We start from the raw sequence: 16,344 nt of genomic DNA on the forward strand, positions 1-16,344 counted from the left end.
AATGATATTGTCGTTAACATATTATATCGTACCATCGTATTTGGCTAGTCGTACGACTTAAGGAAAATCGGGCAGCAACTCCCCTATCTTTAATACATCCCAAATACCACTAAGGGTCATCAACATCCCAACAACAACAACTATTGTCATACCTCCTTTTTCTACCCCCGAAGGGTATAAGAGAGTTTTTTCCAATTTAAGTGAAAATCAAAACGGGATTATTTATTAAAATTCAGATTCAACACTTGGGATAATTTGTGGAGTCCCAAGTCACCGGCTCAAATCCCGAATCAAGGAAAGACTGACTCTATTTTATAGTCCGCGATCACAGAAATCCGAGTAAGGAATTATGTTAGCCCGAGAGAAGATGTTAGGCATTCCCAGGTTCCGTGGTTTTAGCATGGTCGCTCAACTGTTATTATTGGTCTATTTATTTGATTTTAAAACATCTTTGAAACCTATGTGCATTTTATTCTTTTTAAACCGCTTTTAATAAATTAGTGTTACATATTGCGAATCATGTCACGGGAACCGTACCCACGATCTACAACATATTTAGTTTATTAACAAGATTAATTGTGGCTGGGTCACATAAATGTACCCCCAGATTTTTAGAAATTAGGAGTCACGACCACGTCACGGGAACCATACCCGTAGCTATGACAATTATTTAATTAAACGCGCCTAAAGCAAACTACGAGAGTTCAAGGCATTTTCTATACTGATTTTGTATTTATGTAAAGGCCATACATTATGGATTTTATTTGCGTATGGCACACCTCAATCTATTTTAGGAAAATAAATTTGTATTTAGCTAAGGCAAACCTTAAATACTCCTATTTACACCTATTTTTTAAAGAAACTAAGTATCACAACCACGTCACGAGAACTGTACCCATAGTTGAAATAACTTAATTGCGCGCCTAAAGCAAACTACGAGATTTATTTTGGTAACAAAGTTATAAAATATGAGGGCCATAGATTAAATGATTCAAATGTATGAATGGCACGCCTCAAAACTATTCAACTGAATGGATTATGGACATTCATATTTAAAGCTAATTCGAAATTTAGTATCACAACTACGTCACGGGAACTGTACCTATAGTCGTGACATTTTAGTTACAGGCCTAAAATGAACTACGAGATTCACAATTACGACGAAGCTCCAATTGCAACTACAAAATCCGAGAGCAAACCATAACAAAACATTAATGCATTACTATGATATTTCGAATACATCTGCAGGCTTTCAGCTATGCTCATTACAGTTAAGTGTCCTTATTCAGAAAACCAAATGCAAAGCCTAACAAAGCGCACACAATCTTTCCAATCATCTCTATACATTTATAATATTTGGACAATGGACCATTCCATTACCCATTGTGGATGGCCTAAACACATATGAAACCAAAATAAAGTCACGAGAATCTGATGCAACAGACAAGAAAGGGGTCACTTAACGAATCAGTTTTCCAAAGTTTGCAAATACTCAATGTTTTGACCGAAAATACAAAGCTGCTAATTTGATAAAATTCATTTTGAAATAGCTTCTTCTAGTCAGCAGTCATCCCAAGCGTGTTAAAGCATAACTATGGCCTACTTAATCTTTTGGTTCGATTAACCCAAGTAACCTAAAAGATAAAGGTTGTCATGAAAAATGAAGGAAGATTTTCAAACATGGAGAAACTTGAAGAATTAGAAAGAGTACTAGTTTGGCCCTACTGTTCAAGTCATAGTTGCGATGTTGATGGAAAATGAGTACTAGCTTATACATCCAGGCAACGTACTTTCAAAACCCAACCAAACAATTGGTAAATCCAAAAACCAATAACACACACATCTGAAAAGATTAAGAATCAGAACTGGCGATGACAAAACCAAAACATGAATCAAAGCCATCAAAAAAGAATTGCTTAGGCATTCTACAACTCAACTCGAATCCCTCAAGTGATAACACTCAATGAATTAAGACTAAAGTAGAACAAGAAGCTATTTCTCCAATTTCCAAAACTTCAAGGAGGAACACAACTCACACAACTGAACTTCAAACATCAATTTTAAGTCCAAACAATGGCAACAAACAAACTCAAACCAAGTCTTCAGCCATAAAACATCGGGAAAATCGACATAGCTCGACAGACTTTACCAAAAATCTTAGCTAGTCACGAATCAATAAGAAACTAAGCTTGACCTCGCCGATTCAATCCCACAAAAGCTTAAAGGACAGCAATAAAGAGATGCAAATTCAGAAATTCCAACATACTCTATTATGACTTAGGAGTGTTTTCAACTCAAAAAATAGCGTAAATGGACCTGAACCAAGGCCAAACGAGCTTAGAACTCTACTAGCAAAAACAGACATTGAGTTTCAAGATTCAAACTAAACCATGATGGAATACGAACACACATAAACACAGAATCCCTAGCAACAAAGAAAAGGATAAGAAATGAACCTGAGTTGCAAAAAACTTAGATTAATTCTGCCTTGAACCCAATACAAGTGAATTTGATAACGAAAACTCAAGAAAACAATAGCTACAATATGTTGGGATGCAAGAACTACGAACTCGAACTCGAACGGTCAACACGATCTTAGCTCAGTCAATCTCCATTTTTGAAGGAGATCAAAGAAAGATAATGAAAAACTTTTTTTCCTATTTTTTCCAGACTCTTGAAAAAGAACTAAGAACAAAGCAAAAGAAACTGAAATTTCTAAACCTTTTTTCTCCGAAATCGAAACTGAAAACGCAAAAAAAAATAGAAAGAAAACTAAATGATTTTCAAACTTTTCTATCCTAATCTCAGACTCCGAAAAAATTTCTGAAAAAAATCCCCCTAATCTAGTGCCAAACCTGAATATATATACCCCTCCTCCGAAGCTTCTATTCTCTTATTCAAGAAAAATCCGAGAATATTCTTTCTAGAACGAATTCGGGCAGATGGAGAGAGGGGATGGGTTCAAAATCAATCCATTGTTCCCATTTTTCGGAATTCATTCTCAAGAAAGCACATGGGAGACGAAAATCTATCAGAGGCCGTTAGAATATTCGGTGATGTGTAGAGATGGGGGTGTGAGGTGAATTTGAGCTCACTCGCCTGAAATTTGGCGAGTTTGGACACGGCTCTGAAGTGAAGAAGAGAATGAACAGTGCTCTGTTTCTCTGAGTTTGGGATTTAGGGTTAGGTTTTCTTTTCTTTTAGTTATAATTGGGGTTTTGTGTGGGATAGGTTTTAATTATGTTCATTGGATGAATGGGATGGAGGGCTGGGATTTGATTAGAAATATGGGGCGGGTCAAGGCTGGTCCAGTCGGATAAGGGAGTGGGTTGGGCAGAATTGGGTTATTAGGGTGGGGTTTGGGCTTAGCAATTGGCCCAATTGATTTTAAAAACAACCCTTTTCCTTTTAGTTTTTCTTTTTCTTTCTTTAATTAATAAAATCTTAAAATCAACTCCTAAATTAATCTAAGTTGTAAAATTAAATAAATTGCCTAGTCACAATAATTATAAAATTACTTAGTCCTAAATCAAAAGGAAAAATCAATAGACTAAAATTAAAAGGTGTAAAATGAGCTATTTTGTGATTTTCATTTTTCTAATAAAAGAAATAATTGCTAATTATTTCCAAAAAATGTAAAATAAACCTAAATGTGATTCATGGTATTTTTTGGCCTTTTCATAATTTTTTAATAAAATAAACATGCACAGAAAATGCAAATAATCAAGAAAATTCTAAAAAAATTCCTAAAATGGCAAATAATTAAAAGAAAATCTATTTCCTTGGGATTTTGTAGGAGTATTTCGTATAGGACAAAAATCACGTGCTCACAGCTGCTCCTCTTTGCTCAGAAATACGAAGAGTTTTCGTACAAAGATAAAGTGAGCGGATACGAACGATTTTTGCCCGTTTGAATACACCGTGGGGAAGTATTTTTTGAAAGATTTGACCGCACCCTGCTTCCGAGGTTGCCTACATATCCTTGGCTATAAAGGAATCAAGTCAGTGTAGTTCGAAAAGTTTTGGTAGCTGGAACTATCAGGAAGTTGTGATTTCACTGTTGCCGCCACTGCTACTGCTTGCTGAACTCCTTATTACACCAAAACAAAATAAAAAAAGCTAGACTAAACTATGATCTATGAATTACAAGAATCCTATCTATACTTCTTCAAACTTGATCTTGCAGTTTCCACTGCTCTATTGACTTGTACTCTCCAGGTGAGATTCCTTTGTTGTTGTTTTGGATTGTATTCTGAGGTGCTTTCCCTTTTCTCCAGGTGGGCGCCTGATTGCTGAACTTGAACCATCTTCCTTTGACCACTGTTGTCTTCCCTTTATTCTCCAGGTGGGCTCCTGATTTCCAACATTTGAATTATCTTCCTTTCCTCCGAAGCTTTCCTTGTTTTCCCTTTGTTCTCCAGGTGGGCTCCTGATTGCCGAACTTCCTTTGAACATTGTTGCTTCCCTTTGTTCTTTAGGTGGGCTCCTGATTGTTGACTTCCTTTAAACCTTGTTGCTTCCCTTCGCTCTCCAGGTGGGATCCTGATTACCAACACTTGCACTGCTTTTCCTCGAAACTCGAACTGCTTCCCTTTGTTCTTCGGTGGGCTCTTGATTGCTGAACTCCTTTGAACATTGCTGCTTTCCCTTGTTCTTCAAGTGGGATCCTGATTGCTAAACTCCTCTGAACCTTGTTTCTTCCCTTTATTCTTCAGGTGGGCTCCTGATTGATGAACTCCTTTGAACCTTGCTGCTTCCCTTTTATTCTTTAGGTGGGTGTGACGACCCGGCCGGTCGTCTTAAGAATCTATGCCTCGATCCCCTATTAACTGCTTTCCCCAAGTCTATTTCTTCTAAATTGAATTGCTGGGATGTTCGGTTTTGAGTTCTAGAGAGTTTTGGGACACTTAGTCCCTAAATGAGAGCTTAAGTGTTGGAAAATTGTTTGTAGTCAAAACAGTGTGAAGACGGCCTCGGAATGGAAATCGGATGGTTCCATTAGCTTCGTTAGGTGATTTTGGGGTTGGGAGCGTGTTCAGAATGTGTTTTGGAAGTCCGTAGCTAATTTAGGCTTGAAAGGTCGAAGTTTAAATTTTTAAAGTTTCCGGTCCGATAGTGAGATTTTTATCTGAGGTTCAGAATGGAAATCTGGAAATTACAGTAGTTCCTTCATGTCATTTGGGATGTGTGTGTAAAATTTCAGGTCATTCCGACATGGTTTGGTTAGGTTTTTGATCGAAAACGTATTTTGAGGAAAATTGGAGTTCTTAGGCTTAAATCCTTGATTAATTCGAGTTTCTGACGTTGTTTTAGGTGGTTTAAGGATTGGTAAAAGTTTGAATGATTTTATGGGATATGTCCGTAGGTTTGGTTGAGGTCCCAGGGGCCTCGGGTGTGTTTCGGATGCTCAACGGGGCATTTTGGAGTTGTTAAAAATTGTTGCTTCAGCTATGCAGACCTGTTTTCTTCTTCGCGATCGCATCCTCCTCCACGCGTTCGCGTAGAGTAAATCATGAAGGAGGACCTGTTACCCTTCGCGTTCGCGTTAGACCTCCCGCGTTCGTGAAGCTTTACCATTTTCTTTCTTTGCGTTCGCGTAGTGTTATTTGGCGCTGAGGGTTGTTCCTATTTTCTTCATCGCGTTCGCATGCCATATCTAGCGTTCGCGTAGCTTTGCCAGTCCAAGTCTTCGCGTTCGTGTACTGTTCCACGCGTTCACGTATAGCAATTCGAGCAGCCTTCATTTTTCTTCTTCGCGAACGCGATTGTACTCCCGCGTTCGCGATGCATTAAATAACTGGGCACTTATAAAAATTTCAAAACCGAGGATTTAGCCATTTTTACCAAAACTTAAGTTTGAGAGCTCGAATTTGAGAGAGATTTAGAGGGTTTTTCAGAATCATTGATTGGTAATGATTCTAAACTTCTTTTTACTTGTAACCCACTAATCTTAGCGTGAATTCCTCCTTTAATTTCAGATTTTGAATGAAAATTTGGTAAAACTTCATAGACTGAATTATTGAGTTTTAAGTGGGTTTTTGACATCCGATTTGGGAGATTTTTATATGGTTAGACTCGTGAGAGTACGAGGATTCTAAAAATGTTAATTTCACCTCCCACATGTCCTTCCTCATCCTTTGTTTCCCAGTTGTTGCCTTAAGTCAAAATCCATCTCTATAGCACTTGAACCAATAGATCGCTACCAACTTTAAACCCATCCGAAGATCATCTTCCTTGAGCCGTCAACATTAAAAATACCCATTTAAATTTTGAAATTGCTACACTCCACTATCTCTGACAACCGCTTCTCAGGTACCATCTCACACTACTTTGCCTCGAAGGCAAATTGATGAAGACCATGACACCAGTGAACCTTAACGCATTCAACAAGGACGACGATACCACATCACAGATGAAAATTCCACCATGCTCAAAAATACCAAGTCTCGTTACTCCATCAACCCAAACCTGAACATTTATAGTCCAATTGACTTTCTTTCGCCGGAAATAAAATACCGAATCTCTAAATCATGCACTGAGTAAACCTCTTTCCAAGTCATTCACTGCCTCGACGCATAGACAAGCATCCTACCATTACACAAACATTGTGCGATGGCAATGCACGAATTGTCATAACAATCAATGCCGAATCTCAAAACCTTACATAATATTGATACTGAGTTGAAATGACTGAACAGCCTTCCACAAGGCGACGACAATAGCCCAAAGCAAATATGCAGGGACAAACAACCTGCACCATATCTGTAGTACCATTTAAATTCCTCGATTACCTATTTATAACAAGCGTTTTACGCCACATAAGATTTAATAGGAAGGAAATAAAGGCATAAGCCTAAATGGAATCAAATTGCACGATGAGAAATCAAGAAGGGAAGTGCTCCTAACAGCACTGTAGCCTCTTGAAGATAAGTACAGACGTCTCTGTACCGATCCGCAAGACTCTACTAGACTTGTTCATGACTCATGAGACCTAAGTGTACCTAGTGCTCTAATACCATGTTGTCACGGCCCAAAATCCATTAAAGGTCGTGATGGCACCTAACACCGCTGTCAGGCAAGCCAACAATTTTTGATTAACTTAATTATTCACTTTAGTATTTGAAATCTCGATTTCCGTCAATTTAATAGTAAAAATAGAATTTACAGAGTAAATAATAATATTTTAACAATTTTAATACTGAACAACCCCTAATCCCCCAAAACGCGGTGTCACAAATGCATGAGAAACAACTAGAAAAATAAAATAAAATAAAGCATCTGTCTGGAATACAAATTAGATAGGAAAGATAAAGATAACTCTAAAGGAGACTCTGCTGACTGCGGATCGTAGCATGGAATGTCGCTCACCTAAGTTTCTGCATTAACCACGCCTCTACGCCCACAAGACCACTAAACATATACATATCTGCACAACAAAATGTGCATCAAGTGTAGTATGAGTATGTAAATCAACGCATATCTAGTAAGTATCCAGTCTAACCTCGAAGAAGTAGTGACGAGGAGTCAACTCCGACACTTACTATGGGGTATAAATAAAATACCAATGATATAATTAAGCATGGATTACATAGAACGACTGTAACCTCAATATCATGAAGTAAGTAAACAATTCTTTTATTAACAAGAAATTTCCAAATTTATTTTTCATTATTTAACAATTTATATCTCAGGCCAATGAAGCAATATCAATTATTATAAATTCCCAAGCAACCAAGGTCGTACGGCCCGATCCAACATAAATATTTAAGTTGTGCACTGTTGAGGGTCGAATGGCACTAACCAACATATAAATATAATGATAGTTTTTATGAGTCCACCAAACTATAGAATACCAGGTCCTCTATGAGTTTCCACTGGGAATACTAATAAAATAGTAAGTAAATAAGATAAGGAGTTTTACGTGGAAAAATCCATGCTCAAGGGGATAAAAAAAAACCATGACCTACACTGGTAGGATTTCAACTTCACTATGAGCAACTTTTAGATTACAACCTATGCAATCTAGGAATTAAACTCTTAATCCCTCGCTAACTCGTAATACACCTATTACAAGTCACATTGCAATACACCTATTACAAAGACTTCAACTCTCGACTAACTCTAGTCAAGACACAAACACAAAGGGTTTATGGTTTTACAAAGGGGTTCATAAGTAATGCTTCTAGCTAAGCAATTTAGGAATTACAATAAGAACAATTACAAAGTTACAACTCAACTAAGTACAACAAATATTGGATTTAGGAACTGGTCCGTAGTAGCGTAACTTTGTTCTATAGGCACTTGAGAATTAAGTTCACTGTTGCAAAAGGTTTGTATGCTTGAAGTGAATTCTCAAGTGTTCAAGCGATATTTTTTTATAATGCTCTTATTAATACATCTTTGATGATATCACTTGAATGATGTAAGTACTTGGTTGGCCAAAGGACAAGTGACTGCAAACCTGCTGCATTGTGTGCACTGTTTCTGTGGTAGTCACTTTTTAGCTGTGCACAGTTGACTTTTGTATTGCTATCAGGGAAACACAAGGTATCAGGTCCTTGTCTTGTTTCTCTATTTTCTACACTTGAAGCAGTTCACATTAGCTGGAGTTCTGGCTGGAATTCATTCATTAGCAATGTGTACCAAGTGTGTCAGGTTCCCTATCTGGTTCTTGACAGTAAGTTTGTTAGATCATCAAAACAACATAAGGCAAAGATATTGAAAACCCGTCATATAAACTGTGCACTATCGAGGGTCGAATGGAACGAACCATAGATGCATCTATTTAACTTGCCGAGATGAACGGCCCGCTCCCATGAGAGTAGCAAAATTTACCCCGCTCGCGGAATATAGTTGCGACGTGGTTGAACATAGATTTTCACAAGTTGTTATAATATTTCTCAATTATTTTTCCAAAAAATACGAAATTCAAATGAAAGCTTTTAAAATCTCAAATATCTCTATTCCTACTCTTTTCAAGGCAATTAATAAGCAAACTCAATCTCACTTCTTCTCAAGGAAAATAATAAACATACGAAAAATAACAATATCAACAAGGCATGGTATAAACCAAAAATTACCCGGACATAGGCATAGCTAGTAAATACATACGGACACTCGTCACCTCGTGCGTACATAGCCCCCACAAATAGAAGCATATATTAATTTAGTTCACCTATGGGGTTAATTTCCTCTTACAAGGTTAGAAAAGAAACTTACCTCGCTTCGAAGCTCTGTAGCCAACATTCCAATAAACCTTTGCTTCACGAATTCTGGTCCAAAAGCCTCAAATCTAGTCATAAACAATTTGATATACTCAATACAAATCATAGGATTTAATTCCGTATGAATTTATTAATTTTCCGAATTAAAATCTGAAGTTTATTAAAAAATTGACAGTGAGACCCACGTTTCGAATCTTGGAAAAACTCATGAGATCCGAACACCCGTTCCGATACGAGTTCAACCATACAAAAATTATCGAATTCCGACATCAGATTGGCTTTCAAATCTTTAATTTTCATTTTTGGAAGATTTGATAAAAATATGATTTTTCTTCCATAAATTCATGGATTCATGATGTAAATGAGTATGGAATCATGAAATATAATTAATTTCGGATATATAATACTTACCCAACTCAAACTCGTGAAAAATACCTCTGAAATTGCTCAAAACCGAGGTCTAAAACTCCAAAAATAAAAAAAATGTCGAACTCCGGACAGATTCTGTCCAGGTAAGTCGCATATATGAGATGCGACTTGTCTCAAAATTTTCAAGCCAAAAACTGTTTTACCAGCCTTTATTCAATCAACCATAACTTTTTATACAAATGTCCAAATGATAAATAGTTTAACTTTCTAGAAACTAGAATCAAAGGGCTACAACTTTCATAATTTTGAAAATTTTCATATTCCTTGTAGACTGCGAGATATAAGCTTCCAAAGTCGGCTCTACGCATCAGAAATTTCTACGAACAACTTCTGCAACAGAAAATTCCAGCACCTCATTTTGTCCGAAATCCATTCCATTAACCTTCCGAAATCCACTTAAGGCCCTCGGGACCTTAATCAATTATACCAACATGTCCCAAAATATGATACGAACTCGCTCTGGGCCTCAAATTACATCAAACAACGTCAAAATCATTAATCGTACCCCAATTCAAGCTTAATGAACTTCAGAACTTCAAACTTCTACATTCAATGTCGTAACCTATCAAATCACGTCCGATTGACCTTAAATTTTGCACACAAGTCACATTCGACATTGCAAACCTACTCCAAATTTCGGAATCTGAATCTGACCCCGATATCAAAAAGTCCACTTCCGGTCAAACTTCTCAATAACCTTCAAATTTCTAACTTTTGCCGAATAGCCCCAAAATGACCTAGGGACCTCCAAATCCACTTCCGGACATGCTCCCAATACTAGAATCACCATACAGAGCTATTCCCAGACTCGAGATCTCAAACAGACATCGATAACATTGAAATGCACTTCAACCCAAATTTAAAAAATTCTTTCAAAATGCCAACCTTCCATAATAGGCGCCGAAACGCTCTCGGGCCATCCAAAACCCGATCCGGACATACGTCCAAGTCCAAATTATCATACGAACCTGTTGGAACCTTCAAATTTCGATTCTGAGGTCGTTTACTCAAAATCAACCCTTCGTTTACTCAAATATAAAGGGTTCCCATGCCTTGTAGAATGAAATTCACGTTTTTTTATGCTTGCCCTAGTTTTACAATAGAGTATTTTTCACTATTTTGTCTTCTTTATCCTTGTTTTTAGTTTCAAGCAAGGTGGTGATAGTATTTATCTTGTTTTTAATTGCGTGTGGTATTTCTTTATCACGTTAATTGATTCCAAGTGGTGACTTTAGGAACTTGTTTAGTTCTTGATCTTTCGAGAACACGTTTCTTGATCTAAATTCGTTTTTTTGATATCATAGAATCAAAATTTTCCTTGAACTGGTAAATCATCAATATTTACTTGTTTTGAACGAGTAAATACTCTTTATTATAGTTCAGATTGTCATCTTTCACCTCATTTTTGAATCATCATATTTTAAGTCCTAAAACTTAGATACATTTTTTTGAAACCGGCCCACAAATTACGTTTTTGTTTCAAGATATTGATTCAGGTTGGTTGGTTCTTTGTTAACTCGAAGAATCATATTAATTTGAGAGGATTCATTGTAGAAATATTGGTACAAAGATACTATTGATAAAGTAAGATTTAGTTCGGTCACATGCTAAACTTTGTTACAACACGATGAAGTTCTTTGGTAGGTTAGAAAAATACAACTTAGAGCCTGGTGAATATGAGTTCAATCAAATCATGGAAGTTATCAATCTTGTGCCATTTGTGGATTCTTTAGACTCGAGGACGAGTCTTTCTCAACCAGAGGAGAATGATATAAATGAAGAATCTATGTTAAATTTTATTAATTGTGGCAAAGATCATGTTTTAGAGCTCAAGTCCAAACATATGGATTTACTTTCAAGAAGCGCAAGAAGTCCAATAAGTTAAAGATTGATTTCAAGAAGTCATGATTCTTTCCTTCTTAAAATAGGATTTATTTTATTCCTTTTAGAATAAGGATTTTCTTTTAGTAGGATTCTAGTTTATTTTTCTTATAGAATAGGGATTTTATATTCTTGTCTTTAGTTATTTTATTTCCTTATTATAATAGGAATTGTAATCATCAAAGAAAAGACTCTAGACCTATGTAAAGGGTTCTCTTCCTTTGTAGAAGGGAATTCACGTTTTTGAGGCTTGCCCTAGTTTTACAATGGAGTGTTTTTCACTATTTTGTCTTTTTTTATCCTTGTTTTTGGTTCCAAGAAAGGTGGTGATAGTCTTTATAATATTTTTAATTGCGTGTGGTATTTCTTTATCACGTTAATTTATTCCAAGTGGTGACTTTAGGAACTTGTTGAATTTTTGATCTTTCAATAACATATTTCTTGATCTTAATTCGTTCTTTTGATATCATAGAATCATAACTTTCATTGAACTAGTGCAGCATCAATATTTACTTGTTTTGAAGTAGACTTGGTCATTTTCAATAGGAATTCGTAATTGGTCAAGAAAAGAACACACGTAGATATTTAACATCTCATTTTATTACCATATAATTATATTTTTGTGCAAAGAATTTAATAACACGTCTGATTAAAATCACGCCGAGAAAAGAAACTTAATCAAAAAATATAATAAATACCTTATAGGTAATACTGTTGTCGCTCAATTTACTAGGTACGGAAAACTTCATAATTAAAACGAATACAGTAGCTACTCGGCATGAAAAATGGTGCTTCTTGCTCTTGGAGGACAAGTTTACATTCAAAATTCACTGCTGAATTCCTTTGATTTTGTAAGCTATATCGACGGAGAAAAAAGAAAATAGGAAGAAATACACCACATTGTTTATCACTAAACTGAAACCCACCAAATCGATTGGAACCTGAAGATTGCAATATTAAACCTTTGCACTATAAGGTAAACGTCCATAGTTACAACATGACAGTAAGGTAGGAAGATGACATTTTCCCTTTACAGAGCTATACAGTGCGTCAGCTGCAAACAGAAACACCCCTCCCGACCCACCCCCTAAACCTCGCACCCCCTCCAGTGGGAAAGGAAAGCTCAAGCCAAGAAAAGCTGCACTGTATGTTATCCCATAAGGAGACAGATTGCGAGGATGTGATTCACCAAGTTTCTCCTATATACATGTCTGTCTGTACACTTGATCTACGACAAAAGGCCGAGAAAGGTATTATGTACATGTATATATCTCGGGGTTCTCACAGGAATCATGTGTTATATAAGCAACCTATTCCCTCGACTGTTGCATAAGCTCAAACCACTGCATGAAAGGAAAACCAAGATCATGATCATTACTCACGTTATCAAACAATAATTCAGAAATTGTAAAAGAAATTTCAAAATGAAAGGAAGTGCTTCAATATTGTATTACAGTCACCTGTCTTAACAAATCAGCAAGCGTCCTAGGAAGTGCTTCAATGTTTTTGAGCACAACATAGTATGGGAATGGGAACGAATCCAAATACTTTGTAAGCTTAACTTCTCCACCCTGAAAGGTAGCTTCCTGGAAAAGGGTCAAAGAACCAATCACGCTGGGGAACTTTTCTTATTTCAAAAACCATGAAACAAACAAGATCAAGGACCTAATGGAAAAAAAAAAACAGTGGTTACCTCAAGGTCCAATATGGATTTCTGTAGGCTATCCACCACAAGAAATGCGACCATTCGCTTTTTGCTCAAGAGATCTCTGACATAGCGTTTCATGTTCTCCTAGAGTAAAAGTAAAATAAAATGAGTATAAGATAGCAACTTCACCAACACTTGAGCAAAGAAATTTACCTTCTCATGAAACCAGCCGTCAGCTATTATCAAAACGAGCTGCTCTAGCGGATTGTACCCAGATGGTAGCCGTGCATTAACAGCAGCGGCATCGAGCATGTCATTCAAGTACTTCAAAAGATCAACCATGGGTTCCTCTGCTATTGTATTTTCTTGCTTAAAGGACAAACTAGAGATCATCTGTATATAAGGAAAACATCAGAATATATCGCTCAACTTTCATCAAAATAACTCAAACAATAGCTGGGACAAATGGTAGAAGCATGTATGTGTGAATATAGACGAACCTTAATACCAGCCTCTCCAGTGAATGACTGATCAAAATCATGCAATATGCGAATGTTTCCCTTCTTACCAAAGCTGGCAACTGACAGCTGTCCTATTTCTAACTGAGACATTGCACGGCAAACAGTCACCAATGCTTCAATGGCTAAATGTCCACAACCACTCTCAGACATGCTGCGGGAGTCATCCACAGCAATAACCACTTGGTAGTTCCGTTTGTTAGGCCGAGTTCTCCTTAGCCATATCTTATCTTTACGGTAATGACTTGCTATGTATGGAATTACCTGGCAATAGATAGTACAAGATCAGAATATTATTCCTTCCAATAAAAAGGAAATATGAATAACTAAAGATTACCTTCTTCATGTTAATTCTTTTCCCGGTCTTGTAATCTCCCTGGAGCTTGCTAGCTAAAGTGGGTTCCATTACCAAACGCAACTGTTCAGCCAACTCCTGGGACAACCTCGTAGTGCGAAGTTCATAATTTTTCCAGAGAGTTGCAGCATTCTTTCTCATCTCATCGGATACCTCTTCAAGGTTACGGGCCTTACCTAGGTCGTCATCATCTACCGAGAGCTCGCTAAGCCGATTTATGTCCTCCACCAAAAAGGTCCTCTTCACTGAGACCAAACTCTGAGACAAACTAGTGACACCAGTATCATCTCTAGCATCAACTTCTGATGGTGATTCAGGTTGCTCCTCAGTGTCCATTATCTCTGATTGCTTGCCCTTGTCATTGCAGAAACTTAAAGCGGAATTACTAATAGTATGTGCTTCAGACAGCTGCCTCTCAATCTCCATTTCAGAAATGTCATCTTTTCTCTCTGTACTTGCATTTTCCCTTTCAAGATCATTTCCGTGTACATTTTTGTCTACTTGATCAGCAGTTGCTGGCCCAAGCGCTTGAGCTGTTCCCTTTTCAAATTCAGCAGTATATGAATATTCATTTGCATTTTCAGCAGCCATATCATCTGGAGCTTCGCTCTCCTGTAGGTCAAGTGAGACTTTGACTCTATCTTTCCATCCCTCGAGGGCATCACCCACACTACGACAAGGATTTGGCTGAATCCGTTGGTGTGATGAATCAGCTGGAGGTAAAGGATTTTCAGGTTGATCACTGCCCAGCTTTTGGTCATTTGAAGAATCAGAAGCCATGATTTCAACCATAGAGGCATCAGGCAAACCTCTCATGGGAGCAAGGTCATGTTGAGGCCCACCACCATCAGATCCCTTCGCTTCAGGAGCTGCATCTTTCAAATTTGCTTGATTATATTCACCTCTAGGCTCAGATGCAGACACAGCAGTTGGGACATTATCACCCACAGAATGAGAAGTGTCCGACTGCAGGATCTCTCTATTTTGTGCTGCTGGTTCCTTTTTCGTGTCATCTGCATGATCACCTTCTTCTTCAGCTCCTCCAGGATTTTCATCAAAATGCTCAGGGTCCGCCTCATCAAAAGTTGCATCTGAATCAGCTGTTTCACCCCCCTCATTCTTTTCCTCAGCAGGGTCACCTTGCTGGTTTAAATCATCTTCCACCATTGGTTCAGCAATCTCTGGTTCATCCATATTACAATCCTCTTCAGGACCTTGATCATGTTCGTCAGGCTTCAATCCAGTAGGATCTGCATATGCATCCTCTTTGTCCATATTTATGTCTTCCATCCCTTCGCAAGTTTCATCATTGCCATTTTCATCAGCTTGCTCCTCTGATATGTCGGGATTGAGTTCTCCTGCTTCATCAGCAGCTTCATCAGCATCATCTTTTGCTCGAAGCTCTCTGTTGATACCGCTGTCTTTTACTGATGGACCACTCTCATACTTTTCATCCATGGTACTGGGATTATCATCACCCTTGTCCCATAGTTTCTCATCAGCTACTTCACCCCGATCACCAGTCTCCCCCATAGCAGATTCCAGTTCTTCATTTTCTTCATTGCCTTCTTCCTCATCTGCAGAATCCTCACTTACACTATATGTATCAGCAGCAAAATCTTGCTCCATCTCAATTCCTTTGTCAGTTTTACTTGGAGCCTCACCAAGAGTACTCTCTTCATCTCTCTACAAAAGCAGAACCAAGAAGGTGTGATCCATACCATTGCTTTTATTGTAAACTAAAGAGAAACAGATTGGAAAAAAGGGAGAAAAATGAAAGCAAGAGATAATTGATATGCTTGTCATTTCTTACATCAGCGGAAGTGCCAATAAGCTGATCTTCATCATTAATCTGGTCGCTGACATCGTTCATTCCACTACCCTCACCCATACCTGTTCCACTTTGATCTTGAACTAAATCCTGGCTGGCATCATTTGTGTCCTCTTCTTTTGTACCAAAGCCTCTAGCAAATAGCGAAGTAAAAACGTTTGCCAGCACATGGGTCATCACAGATAGCTGTCAAAATCATTGAGAAAAGTTTACAAATAATGATTTGCGAAGCAAAGTAGATATCAAAACAAAAGTAGGCTTGCAGATACAGTCTTCGCTAATGTCTTCTAGTCCAGAAAAGTGTCTGAACCAGTATGCGTAAAACTGATTTTATTAGTAAACTAGTCCAGCTGCTTAATTGGATGTGCGTGTTCTTGATAAATAATCCAGTCCCACTTGGTGAAAGTCAACCTAGCAATCTTACATAACAGAGGAACTCCCCATTTCAAAAAGTCCTT

The 16,344-nt window shown here is 37.5% G+C and overlaps 1 protein-coding gene across 1 annotated transcript in view; it reads right to left on the reverse strand.

The window, feature by feature from the left end:
- Positions 1–12,482: 12,482 nt before the first annotated feature.
- Positions 12,483–16,344, reverse strand: part of LOC107822074 (midasin-like) — a 63,870-nt gene continuing 60,008 nt past the window's right edge. The window contains exons 71-77 of the mRNA XM_075232806.1: positions 15,869–16,072; positions 14,038–15,741; positions 13,683–13,964; positions 13,396–13,575; positions 13,228–13,326; positions 12,995–13,120; positions 12,483–12,877 (exon numbers count right to left, since the gene is read on the reverse strand). Of these exons, the coding sequence (XP_075088907.1) occupies positions 12,845–12,877; positions 12,995–13,120; positions 13,228–13,326; positions 13,396–13,575; positions 13,683–13,964; positions 14,038–15,741; positions 15,869–16,072 (2,628 nt within the window). The 3' untranslated portion in view covers positions 12,483–12,844. The remainder of the gene's footprint in view (positions 12,878–12,994; positions 13,121–13,227; positions 13,327–13,395; positions 13,576–13,682; positions 13,965–14,037; positions 15,742–15,868; positions 16,073–16,344) is intronic.

Source organism: Nicotiana tabacum, chromosome 16, assembly GCF_000715075.1.
Source record: "Nicotiana tabacum cultivar K326 chromosome 16, ASM71507v2, whole genome shotgun sequence".
NCBI classification, from domain to species: Eukaryota; Viridiplantae; Streptophyta; class Magnoliopsida; order Solanales; family Solanaceae; genus Nicotiana; species Nicotiana tabacum.